Consider the following 14,227-nt stretch of genomic DNA (forward strand, 5'->3'; position numbering starts at 1 on the left):
GAGGCAGAGAGCACAGTGGGGTGTGGTTTTGCTTTGACTGTATTACATCCTTTATTAGATTCTCACTTTTTAAGGAAAAAGTCTCTTTTGTGATAGGTAAAAATGTGCATTTAGGGTATATTGTACTGAAAAAATACCTTGCTCAAAAACGAAGTTTAAACAAACAGCATAACATAAGAATTTTTGGAAGTCTTTGGCAGCCTCTTAAAATATTGAGATGGAAAAAGTATATATACTGCAAGAGATGTCTTGTATGTGGGTGCCTGCCCTGCCACCTGTTGGCCGGGACACTGGATGGATAAGACGTCCTTATCTCTTGGAGCTTCACAGTCTCCCTTATCTCTGAAACTGGGGATTTGCTCATTGCATAAACCTTTATTGAGAGCCAGTTCTGAGTAAGGTATTATAGAAAACACAAAGAGTTGGCCATGAATCCTACTCTAAATAAGGCTAGAGTAAAGCAGAGAAATCCCTTCATTTACCCCCATCATTGAGGGCCTGTTACTGTCTTCAGACCGCTCTAGGCTCTGGAGACACAAGCGTGAGCCACGCAGGAGCTGGAGCTCACACTTCAGTTAGGAACCCGCATGAATAAACATACAGCCTCAGTCAACGCTCAGCCAACAGATCATTATCGAGCATTGCAGGCGCTATTTTATGTGTTGGGACTATACCAGTGAAGCAACAGACAAAGATCTCAGCCCTCATGGAGCTTACTTTTGATCAAAGAGAGACAGACAATCAACGGAAATTAATAAGTAAAATATCTAGAACGTTAGCAGGTGATCAGTACTGTGGAAAAAAGAAGTGCAAAGCAAGGGGATCAGAAATACAGGGGTGGATGGTCAGGATCCCCTCACTGCGATGGTGAGACTTGAACTAAGACCTGAAGGACGTGAGACAGTGACCCAGAGACTCTTCCTGTCTTGGCAAAAGAGGAGTGAAGGCAAAGGGAACTATCGGGCCAAGGCCCTGTGGCAGGGCTGTGCTTGGCAAGGAAGCCAGTGGGCTGGGGTAGGATAAACACGGAGCGCACAGTAGGAGGAGAGAACTGAGTGGTAACAGATGCAAATCACATATGGCCTTGAAGGCCGTTGAAACTTTGCATTTTTACTCATGAAATCAAGAGTTGTTGCAGTGCTTTAAGCAGACGGGTTCTACGATTTTGCTGTGCTGTGAAAGGATCACTCGGGCTGCAGTGATGGGAATGAACTGTTGAGGCACAGGGTAGCATCAGGCACGTCTGTCAGGAGGTATTGTGAGAGATGACGGTGGCTTGGACCAGCATGGTGGCAGTGAAGGTAGTAAGAAATTAATCAATTCTGGATGTATTTTCAAGTTACAGACAACAGTTTCCCTCTGCAACTTCCTAGTAGTGACCTTTTTCCCTTAGATTTCTCTAGTCCTACAGAGCCAGGTAAAAGGAAGGGTGGGGGCCAAGTGTGCTGAGTGGTGATGGCTAGAGCAGCAGAGATGGATTACTTTCTAGAAGAAGTAATTCTTCTGGAAAAAGAATGGGGTGGGGAATAACTCTAATATCATCGTATTAGAGTTTTAGCAGAAATTCAAGCAGCAGGAAAAGCCCAAGTCAACATGTTTATCTTCCACCAAACTGTGATCTTTTTGAGGATGTGGCATACTTATTCATGTGTATATCCTCCAAGGCTAGCATCTGACATGTGGTAGGTGGTCAGTAATTTGGGCCTGGAGAGAGTTTAGGCTGTATTCACCTTGATTATTTGCATTTCAGTGGGATGTGTTCCTGGAGATCAGAGATTTTGTCTTGTTTCTCACAGTATCCCTGGGGCCTAGAATAATTCCTGGCACATAGGAGGTGCTCCATATTGAATGAATGAATGATGAACGAATGAACAAACGAATGACTGACCCCTCTGTTTGAGATCATCTTCCCTCAGATGTCCTTACAGTTTACTTCCTCATTGTAGTCCTTAATTGTCACAAACTCAAGGAAGCCTTCTCTCACTTCCTCGTCTAAATTAGCAATCCCCTCCCCATCCATACATACCTCTTAACTTTCTTTCCTGTCTTTCTCCTTTCCTTAGCATTTATCACCTTCAGACATACTCTCTTACTAATTACTAATTACTAGTCTCTCCCCACTACAATGTAAACTTTCTGACAGGGATTTTGGTTTCACGTATTCACTGCTGTGATCCTAGGGTCTAGAATAGTGTTTGGCACATAGCAGATGGTCAGTCAATGTTTGTTGAATGAATGAATGAATGAATGAATTTCCCACCCCACTCTCACTTCCTGACATTTCTTTTCTTCCTTCTTGTGACCAACACATCTTTCCCATTGCTTAAATAATCAGCCAATAAATATTTATTAAATATTTATCATTTAATGCTGAGTTAGGAACTATAGGAAATGTAAAAGAAGCATTAGGTATAGTCCCTAAGTCCCAGACGCTTGGATGCTAATTGAGAATATGGTATGGCATGTTTGAAACAATTAAGTGCTAATTGGTAATAACCCCATTCCCTTTGTCTAGCAGTTTACAATTTATATGCAAATTGTTTTCACAAGTAAATTTGTATACATTATTTACTACATTAAACAGGAGGGTACTGATGGTAAGTGTCATAGAAATTCATAGGAGACTTCATAGACTCTGAGCTGGAGAACTCAGGAAACAGACATTGTGCTTGAGTGAGGATGGCTGGGACATGAAGAGGAAGCAGGAGGATGAAATGCTTTCATGTTATGGTGAAAGGAGCAACAAAGGTTCAGAGGTCATACCAGCTACTAATGTGCCGGGGCTGTAAACTGTGCTGCTGGAGCCAAGAATTTGTTTCTAGAAGCCCAAAGAAATCATGGAGGAGGGTCAGATCAAGGTTTGAAAGTCCTTAGGGATCAAGTAAAGTTTACACTGAATGTGTTATGCTAGGAGGAACCTTGGAAGATTTGAAATCGAGGATGACAGTAAGAGCATGATGGTTTCAAAAGTCTGTTCCACCAGCAGGGTGCAAGCCCCCGAGTAGAGGAAGAGGTCAAAGTCTATTGCAATAGCCCACGTGGAGAGCAATGAGAGCTAAGATTAGGATGGTGCTAGTGGGAATGGAAAGTAATCCACTGTATTATACACCCAGGAAGCAATCAATAAGAGAATAATGTAAGCCCCCCAAAATAAACATTTAAAACAACTATGTTACCTTTATTTAAAATAATTAAATCTTTCACTGGGTAATAGCTATAATTTCAATTTAATCGTGAAGAGAAGCCAGTATAGACACTACAGAAGAAATAGCAATGTGATTTTCTAATTGTCCACTGGAATATATGCAACTCTCTTTGGAGAATTTTTTCAATATCAGAAGCAGATTTTTGAGGCAACAAGAGAAAGGGCTTGGAAATGTTCTTGGTATGGTCTAGAAGGAGAGAGAGAAATGCAGTATTCTTAAATAGAAGAATTCTGGAGAAAACAAAATTCTCTCCTCACAGTTCATTCCACTAGCCTAGTTCCCTTTTTCATAAGTTTCTGAGCTGCTTTGTCCTAAACCCGTTAGAGAAAGAATTCTCTACGTTCTAATACCCATGGGACAATATTGAAATTAGATACTAGGTAACTATTATTCATCTAAGAGATATCCTTTCTGGTTTAAATCTCACTCTTTATTTCCTTCCTCCCAGATCCCCAGGGTAGAATTATGGATTGGGAATTGGTTTATCTAGGCTTAAAGCAATTGCTTCTGCTTTTAGGTATGCAAGGAGAGGGTAAAGCAAGCTATTAAGACCATTATAACCCTCATAGCTTAGTAATCAAGTATTTCTTTCTATTCTTCAGTTGTGAGTGTTTGCAATAAAATCTTGTTTCAAAGTCCAGAATAGGTTTGTGCATGAAAACATAGTTCTAAAAAGAACAAATAAGCAGATAGGATGCATTTACTAACAGATTAATACTGTTTAGAATACAGTTAAGTCTCAGTGTCAAGTTTCAGCTTTAGATAGGTCTTTATGCTTTAATTATGTGAAATCTAAAATTCAATTCTTAGATATGCATTTGATTTAGAACCAGATTTAGCTTTTATATGTTATAACTGGATTTTCTTTGTTTTCTGCAGTGACTAGCAAGACAGTCTCTGTAAGACTATCTGTTTAATCCACTACCTTATTGTTCCTTTGTCATTTAATTTTATAACCCCCCCCAAAAAAACCTGAGGCAAAATTATTTTTTGATTGTTTGTTTGTTTGTTGATTCACCCTGCTACCTAACATACAGAATAGAATAGGGTAACTGTAGACATAGAATTTTTTTAATTTAATTAAAGATTATTATAGATAGCCATGAGCTAATAAGTTTTAAAACTGAGATGAAGTGGATAAATATCTAGAAAAATATAAAACATCAAAATTGACACCAGAAGACTTATAAGCCTTAAAGAAATTTAAGTAGTAAACCTTCCCAGCCCCCAAAATATCCAAGGCCCTATTATTTTACAGGTGAATTCTACCAGATTTTCAAGAGGTAAGGAATTAATTTCTTATGCAAATTATTCCAGGAAACATAATAACCATCCAGCTGATTTTATGAGGCTACTGTGATCTTGATTCCAGAGTAGGGAAGTAAAGGAAAAAAGAAATAAAGCCATTTCAAGTATGGATATAAATACAAAAACTGTAAATAAAATGCTATCTAACAACGCAACCGTTTGTTAAATACATGGGGTGTGTGTGTGTGTGTGTGTGTGTGTGTGTGTGTGTGTGTGTGTGTGTGTGTCTTGACCCTTTTAAGATCAGGAAAAAGACAGTGATGTTCCATGTCATGTCACCACTGTTGTTTAATATAGTTCTCAAGGTTGAGAACAATTATATAAGAAAAATAAAGAAGTTAACTAGTAAGAGTTGCCAGGAACACAATCAACTTATAAAAATCAGTAGCATTTTTCTACATCATTAATAATGGGGTTTAAAATATAATTTTTAAAATATTATAGTTGCATCAAAACTTATGAACTGCCTGGGAATTAACCAAGAATACCCATGTCCTTTACAGTGAAAATATTAATTTTTAAATCTAATATGGTACATAGAAAATTCTGAGACCTTAGATGGGAAAACCTAATATCAATTTTCCCAAATTAATCTATAAATTTATTGGAATCCCAATCAAGATTATTTTGATGTATCTATACACTTATAAAAGTTATAGGGAAGAATAAAGGTCCACAAATAGCTGAGTTGACTCTCAAAGGAATAAATCTACCAGATATTAAGATATATAAGAAATAAAGATAACAATAGAAATAAAAGGTGCAAAGATCTGGAGACACACACACATATCTAGATAGATGATAGATAAGAAGGTAGGTAGGTAGGTAGATAGAGAAAGAAAGCAGAAGGGAGGAAGGGAAGAGGGGAGGAGGGAAGGAAGGAATGAATGAATGAATGAAAGAAGGGAGGAAGGATTGTATTGCTTTTTCTAGGTAGATTATTATATTATCTGTAAACAATAGCAATTTTATATCTTTGTTTCAAACATATACTCACACACTAAAGATGACAGCACACATCACTCAGGAAAGGTGTGTTTGTTTAATAGATGGTATTAGAAAAACTGACTTACTATATTAACAAAAATTATACTGGATCTCTATCTAATACCACATATGAGTGAAAGTGGATTCTAGATAAGGACCAGTATATGAAAAGTAAAACCATAAATATAAAGCTGACACATCAAAATACAGAAAGTTACCTTTGTTATTTTAAACCAAAATCCAAAAATCATAAACGTAACAAAAAAATTTTTGATTATCTCAAAATTAAGAATTTCTCTTCAACCAAGAGTGACATGGATAAATTTAACAGACATGGGACATTTGGGAGAATGCATTTGCAATGTTTAAAACCAAGGAACAACTATCTAAAATATATAAAGAACTTCTGCAAAGTAACAACATAAAAGACAGGAACCTCCAGAAAAGAATGGACAAAGAACCTGAACAGGAAGTATACTGAAGAGGAAACCCACATGGCCAACAAGCATATAAAAAAGCTGTCAAATTCCTCAGTAATCAGAGGAAAACATATTAGAACAACAATGGGATATTGTTTTGTATCTGTTAAACAGGCTAATATTAAACGCTGGGATAATACCAGTTGTCAATGGAGATGTGGCCATGTAGAAACTTTCAGGCACTGCTGGAGGGAGGAGAGACAGGGGCAGCCAGTCTGCACTGATGACTCAGACTCAGTTTATGCACATCTAATGTAGGGACGTATCAGTCCTACTCCAGATTATATGCCCCAAAGAAATTCTCACAAAGAGCCAAACAGGGATGCAAAAGAGGACATTCATCTCAGCATGGTGTCATGGCGAGTTAGAGGCAGTCTAGTGCTCATTACTGCAGGAGTTCTGAGCAGCCACTGGAAGCAGTAGACTACCTATACAGAGGTAGATCCTAAAAAGCAAGGCTAAGTGAAGAAAGTAAGAAACAAAATGAAATCTGTAACCCTATTCCATTTTTATAAATCAAAAATACATAACACAGGAATACATTACATGAGTAGTGTTTTATAAAAACACATGTAAACAAAAGGAGAAACATTAAACAAATTATACGCATTGCCCATGGCAGAGGAAAATGAAAGTTAGTGGTTGGAGATAATAAATAAATGTTTTAAAACTCCTGTTAGTGAAAGATGATCATTCCTTCCAACCCTCATCATTGCATTAGGCGTTTAGTTCAGTAACTCTTTTATTCGAATGGAATACATTTCATTGACCCTTTCTTTCCAAATATGTCTAGTGGTGTCTATAAGATTGATCTGAAATGGTTGCTGCTGAGCTGATTATGTGATTATGTTGGTAAGATCTTCCCTTAAATAATATTTCTGATTTCACTACTATTTTGAATTCCAGTGAACAGACTTGGGCAATAGCAACTCTGTAATGAACTTCCATTTATTCATTTTTTTCATCCTCTCGTTTATTGTACCATGCACTGAAAACATTACTGAATAATTACCAACTTCTCATTTATACAGATTGACCAAACCGATATGATAGACTTAATCAGTATAGAATTTTAACCAACATCTCTTTTGTATTTTAGTCCCTTTTCCTGTGTTCTAGTCCAAACTATTATGTCAAGACCAATGAGATACAGAGTATAGAAATTCTGTTTAGTTTTAGTATGAAAACTAGCCTTTTATAAAATCTAATTGTTTATATTTCTGAATGAGAAACGTCCACAATAACCGGTGTAAATAAAATACCAAAATTTTTAAAAGGAATAGATAAAAAGGGAGTTTGAGGGGAATAAGTTACTAGTTAAATGTCATCACGGGAAAAGTTGAAAATTATCACTCAGATATTTTGTAGATTAAAAAAATGAAATATTGATATAATTACCAGAGGGTTAATTTAAGAAACCATTTATTGATTAAGTGAATCCAAGCTGGTTTCAGCACCTTAGAAATCAGGGTCACGCAGCCAAAGAATGACTTCATTCACATACTTAGTTACAGCTGTAATTTCAAAAATTGTTTTCTACAGCTTTACATAGTTGAAATTTAAGAAGCTAGCTCTACAGCTTTTTCCTCATGCTGCTGAAATGAGTGTGTCCTTACAATCAATAAGAAATTGATGACGAATGAGTGCAGGAGGTGAGAGGCACAGTGAGCTACACTGTGCCTGTCACTGCTCATACCACAGGTGTGACCAGAACTCCTTGCCTACCTGCCAGGGCCCCTCTAGGAAGTTTATGATGGCTTCTTAGGAACTGAAAAGGTCTCTTTTTTTTTTTTGACTCTTTATGGAGGTTTCGTGTGGTCACTGGCTCTCAGTAATTTCCATTCATTTCCCACTGGCTAGCAAACATCTAAAATTACCCACTGGTTCCTAAACAGTGTAATAGCAGAGCTCATTCATAACAGAAGGAAGGCATTCCGTTTTAGAGGTAAATTTGAAGACTTAAGGCAGGAAAATAAGTACGTATCAAAGTTTCTAATAAAATTGTTTAGCTTCAAACTAATATTTAAAAATTAGAAATGAAATTGTTGTAAATGGCATTAAAACAGGCATTTCAAATTACTTTTAAACATGAATGTGTCTTTTTTTTTTTTTTTTTTTTTTTTTTTTTTTTTTTGCGGTATGCGGGCCTCTCACTGTTGTGGTCTCTCCCCTTGCGGAGCACAGGCTCCGGACGCGCAGGCTCAGCTGCCATGGCTCGCGGACCCAGCCGCTCCGCGGCATGTGGGATCTTCCCGGACCGGGGCACGAACCCGTGTCCCCTGCATCGGCAGGTGGACTCTCAACCACTGCGCCACCAGGGAAGCCCCCATGAATGTGTCTTTTTAAGAAATCTATTTACTATTAAAATTCACATCACATATACAGTTAAGCCAAGAGAACATTAAGTATTTTAGAAAGAAAATTTTCTTTTAGGTCTCTGTTTTATTAGAGGTTGTATTTTGTCACTCCTAAGAATAGGTCTTAATACGTACAGATAAAATACAGGAATGCAAAGAATGTGTTCTACTTATTTATATAGAATATTTCAAAGTAAGAGAAAGGGAAATTTGCATGGTGTCTTATTTCTGTCTTGACTGATTTCAGGCCCTGGAAAGTGAATTTGTTTCTTGCCAACTCCATCAGTGGATTGACCTTATATTTGGCTACAAGCAGCGAGGACCAGAAGCAGTCCGGGCTCTAAATCTTTTTCACTACTTAACCTATGAAGGCTCTGTGAACCTGGACAGTATCACTGACCCTGTGCTGAGGGAGGTAGGTAATAAGTTGAATATTGTTATGAAAATTTCTGTCATCCCTTCAGCAGAAATGTGGCTTTGCATCTCTTTCTGTATAAATTTCCTTTCAATGTAAATTTTTAGAAAACATAGATTTCAGGTTCTTGACAAATGTGGAAAAGTGAGTGTTATATGTCAAAAACAAGTAATGAGACCACCATGTAGTTCCTTTTTGAAATGCAGATATGTACAATGCACTTCAGTATTCCTATTTTGTTTGTTTTACTTCAGCATCTTCACTAAAATGCTTAATGCCTTATGTGTGTTATTAATTAATGAAACCTAGTTGAGTATTTAAATATGAATAGTTCACATTAAAATAATCTGCCAGTATCTATTTTTTAATAAAAGCAGAATTACAGTCTTCTAGACAGAATACTTAAAAAATGCATCAATAAAAAATAGATAAGGTTACAGTATTTTATTCCTATATGTTCTCAAAAGTGCATCAGTAAAGTAGAGGAGGTTATAGTATTTTATCCCTGTATGTTCTCAAAAATGCATCAATAAAATAGATGAGGTTATAGTATCTTATTCCTGTGTGTTCTCACCCTGAAATTTTATAGCTAACATTTGGGAATTATGTACTATAGTATGTGTATAATTATTTTTTATGAAAATATTCATCAAATATATTATTTAAATCATTTCAACGTTGCACAAAATTATTTCAGATAGGTGAAAAGAGTGAAGATGCAACAGCTGCTAGATGAGTCTTGCTTCAAGGAAACTGTATTCCAGTCTTCCATTCTACCAGATATCTGCCATCTGCTTTATGCAAAAGAAGTAATCACTTCTCCATTTCCAGTCAGTGGAATGCTTTTTTATTTTTTTAGTTTTAATTTTAGAGGTGGAAAACTCGTAGATTTGGGAAATAAAGCTCTAAAAGAAAAATTTACATCCATAAAGTTATTTCCTACAGACGTCTATAAAAACAAAATGACTCCGTTTGTATGGCTTCAAGCAGAGAAGAGGAAAGGGAAGAGAAGAGCCTCATGATCATTGATCATTGGATCCTTAGGGCTAAATATTTGGAGAACACATTGCAAGCATATTATTAGGTTCAGTGTTATACCATGTTGTGTGCACAAGGAAATGGGATTATTGCCTGAAGCTGGAAGAAAGAGATAGGGACAGAGAATGAATGAATGAGAGAGGAGCCAGATATTATAAAATTCGTTGGTGAAATAAGGGATTTTCTCTACAAAATAATGTGATTAGTTTGTACACAACTGGGGATTCTAATTCTGAGCTTAATTATTCTCTTAACAATACACCTTTGTTTAACACATGGCCCAATTTTATAAACATCTTACCAACTATATTCTCCTTTCAGAACCAATACCTTTAGAATCAGATAAAAAAGAAAATAATTGGAATAGCTTATCCTTTTATTCCAAGACCAACTCCAAATGGTTTTTTGACTTTTAAATATCATAGACATTTTTGCCCCTGAATATTTTAGCATACATTTTTGTCCATTATAACATGCTGTCCTTATAAAGAAAGTTACAAGTTAATCCTCTTGGGCAAAATAAAAATATTTTAAGCATATTGTACATAATGAAAGTGCAAGGCAGCATTAAAATTGACTGAAAATAGCAGATCTTTCATATTCAAATGACAGTAAATAAAGAGATAAATGAGAGAATAGAAAGAAAATGGAATTAGGATTGAGACTTTCTTTACACGGATATAGTGTTTATTACTCGAATCTTATAAAAATACCTGCTTCTACAAAATAGCACACCATTGCTTTGGACAGTAATAAAAACTATGTATAATTGTCAAACTCTAGAAATTCCTAATGAAACATTACATGAAAATGCATAATTAAAAAAATATTCTGTTGGAGAGGAGCGGTTCAGCCACAATGTTTGTCATTATATAGGCAATCTGAACAATAATACATTACAGCTCCTGATTACCTCACAGTGATGCAGACTGGGAGTGCCTTACTCCAGGACTCTCCTTCCAGCATTCCCAGTCTGAGGGCATAATTGCTGAATGCTGAGGTTCCATTAGAGAAACTCCCAGAGTCATTCTGTGGCATATATGTCCTCCCTCCCCAAGCCCCTCACCCATCTCTCTCACCCAGAAACTCTTCTGTCAGTTCTCAGAATACTAGGTGAGGGAGCGCATACCTGGAACGCTGTTACCTTCCTTCCGCCAGGCAGCATGGGCTCAAGCACATACCAGCAGAGGCATTCACACTGACCCAGTGGCCCTATGTCAACTCAAGATTGCTTAGGAAGATACTTAAGTGGTCCTTAAGACCACTAGGTAACCACTTAGTACATTGTAGACATAACAGATTAAATGACCTTCCAAGGAATATGAGTTAACCGTCCCTCCCCCCACTCCCCACCCTTACCTCCTCTACCCCACGACTAACATATTTCCATACAAAAAAGTTCTGCATTAACAGGTAAGAACCTGCAAAAGGTGAGAACCCACTTAAATCCTGTGAGCTTCCTAATGTGGCCAAGTCATTTAATGTCCCTCTTCCTCCATTGCTTTCTCTGCAAAGGAGGAATAGTACAGAACATACGTTTGCCAGCATAGAAGCATCTAGCATCTGTTGTCACAAGAAAGAGCCCTGTGGATAAGTGGAATGAAGTATAGCGTAGTCAATATCTCCTGGTCATTTATTCCCCTTTGCATTTACACTCCCCCTGTGAGGAGGTGCTGTGCAAAGCACACCACCTTCCATCAGAGCATCAGCGTTGAGCTCCCAAAGGTCTGCTCTGCGGTGCTGTGACTTGAGAGAGTTGCTGCCCACCTAAATGGTCAGACAGAGGCTCTTGGAAAAAATAGTGTTCAAAATGTTACGCCTTCTATTGAGCTCGGTGCATTCCTTTTATTTGATAATGTTTATCTTAGTATTTTTTAAATGTGAAGATCATTATATTTCACAAAGGTAAAAAGGAAAGCTACAGTTATACTAAACTCCAACTAGCCTAAGGAAGATGATTTTTAATGCCTTAATCAAACACTGATTTAAAGAGGAAACATTTAATATACAAAAATCTACATATGTCCCGTTTGTAAAAAAAAAATATATATATATATATACACACATATATATATATATATCCCATAATCTGCCTAGAACTTTGAGCTTTGAAGTTAGTGCTAAAATTTGAGAAATGGCTTGAGGTTATTGATTCATTCTTCCTTGACAGGTGAAATCATGAAGCAGCACTAACCACAGCAATTATGGCATTAAAATGTCAAGAAATTAGAGGTCAGAATAACAGATAATTTTCTTCTCTATGTCAGATTTAAAATTGACATTCTTTGACAGTTTAGGATCTCTGGCTGAGAAAAATATGACAGCTTAACTTATTTTATACTTGTACAGCAGTAATTGATAATAAACTTTATCATGACAGCCTCTGGGCAGAAACATGACAGAACCGTTCTGGTACAAAGCTCTTCGTAATATGTAAACACTAGATCTGTTGGATGTTAGATATTATTTAAGTTGTCTTAAGTCTTAGTTTTTATCATAATCTTCTAGACACTTTTTTTCATAGATGAGCTCATCTGACTATTTGAGCAGGATTTTTTAAGCATGATACTGAATATCTTTCTTATCCATTCTTACATATTAATAAAAATTATGTGATTTGCTTTATATTTCTACTTACCAAATGATGGCCAAGAACTTCATCCTATGACCTGCTTGGGGAATAAGCTATTCTGGTTTGTTAAGTGTCTGGTCCCATGGTTTTCTAACTCCTTGCTACTCAAATATGGTCCATAGACCAACAGTATCAGCATCACCTGGGAACCTGTTAGAACTTCAGACTCTACTCTCAGGCCTCCCTGACCTAGTAAATCAGCATATGCATTTAAGGAAGTCCTTGGGTGACTTGTTTGAGACATTACAGTGTAAGAAGCACTGCTCTACTAAAGGTGTGTTAGAATCATCTGGAAAGTTTTTTTCTTTTTTCTTTTTTTCCTACAAAAGTAGAGAGAATGATGCAACAAATCCTCTGGGTGTTCTTATCACCCAGTTTCAAAAATTTTACCTCTTATTTCACCAATATCCTATCGCCACCCCCCTTTACTATTTTCAGATACACATACCGTATCCATCTAGCCCCATCCACTCTCCATTCCCCCCTCCTCCATCTAGAGTGTATCTCAGAATATCCAGGGAGAATGTTCAAACAGGTTTATTTTGAAAAAAAATTCTCTAGGAATTTTAAAACAACAGAACACTTACTTAGCTTTAGAGATGATATTCTTCTTACTTCTAAAATAATTTCTTTAAATCCAGGGAACTTTTAATGTGCATTTCCATTTTACTAATTTAAGCTGTAAGGTTTTCTTTCTATTTTGTTTATGCTTTTGAATTTGTTAAAACTTTCAACTCAGTAAAACTTCCAGTACCTATAGGGAAAATTTTAAGGTAGCTTTAAGAAATCTTTATCAGTCATTTTTTTGGATCATTTGTTCTAGTCACTTTCCAGAAAACATAAATTTTATCAATTTCTGAGAGTTCCAAAGGCACTAGGAGATTATGCCATAGTTAATAGTTGGTTAGTAGAGATTACAAATTAAATGCCACAACAATTACTTACTGTACTCTTACGATGAGTGAAAAATATTTTATTCTAAAATTGTTTTTAAAAATTATCACTCTTACTGTCATGGATATAATTACTCAGCCTATCTGCCTCAGAGTATGATTCTGTGGTACCTAGCAGTCAATAAAAGATGGTGGAAAGATGGAAATCAGATAATAGGTTATATCACAGCTCCAACATTATTATTTGAGTGACATAAGTAAGTCACTTTAATGGACCTTTGTTTAACCACCTAAAATATGATAACAGAAATGATATCTACCTCATAGGACTGTATTTGAGGATCATATGAGAAAAGATATGTAAAAATACTTTGTAAAGTATAAAGCACTACCATGGGCATTGATTATTACTACCCTAAAACATAATTAAATGAAGTATCTTGGAAGAACTTCTGTTTTAATAATTTATTTCTCTATACCGTCATATCTATAGTCGACACTGCCAAGTTGAAAAATGTTTTAAATGACTTCTCTTTGACCGTGAAAGGTATACACATAAGCCTACCATAAAAGACTGTTTTGCTGGAAAATTATTAGAACATATGGGCAATGCAACATTTATTTATTTATACATATCTACTCATTTATCTATTTATGCTGGGAATATCAAAACATTGAATACATTTTAATGTTAACAGTAGTCATAAAAATGTGGTATTTTTAGTCTGATTTTCTGTTACTAATATTTCTTAATCTTAGGCTATATTTTCTTCATTTATCTCTTTCTTTGATCTGACAGGGATAACAAAGTAGTCCTTTGGATCTGCTATGGTGAAAATATGCCCATAGGAAGTAGAATAGATCACTTCAGTTTTCACTTTATTTTCTTGCTGAAACATTCCTTGCTACTAC

At 36.1% G+C, this 14,227-nt stretch overlaps 1 protein-coding gene across 7 annotated transcripts in view; it reads left to right on the forward strand.

Annotated features, from left to right (window-relative positions):
* The window catches only part of NBEA (neurobeachin), a 623,898-nt gene that overhangs the window by 575,288 nt on the left and 34,383 nt on the right, over positions 1-14,227 (forward strand). For all 7 annotated transcript variants that reach the window (XM_033843595.2, XM_073795053.1, XM_019936759.3 and 4 more), the window contains one exon: positions 8,585-8,752. In XM_033843595.2, the coding sequence (XP_033699486.1) occupies positions 8,585-8,752 (168 nt within the window). The remainder of the gene's footprint in view (positions 1-8,584; positions 8,753-14,227) is intronic.

Source organism: Tursiops truncatus, chromosome 18, assembly GCF_011762595.2.
Source record: "Tursiops truncatus isolate mTurTru1 chromosome 18, mTurTru1.mat.Y, whole genome shotgun sequence".
NCBI lineage: Eukaryota > Metazoa > Chordata > Mammalia > Artiodactyla > Delphinidae > Tursiops > Tursiops truncatus.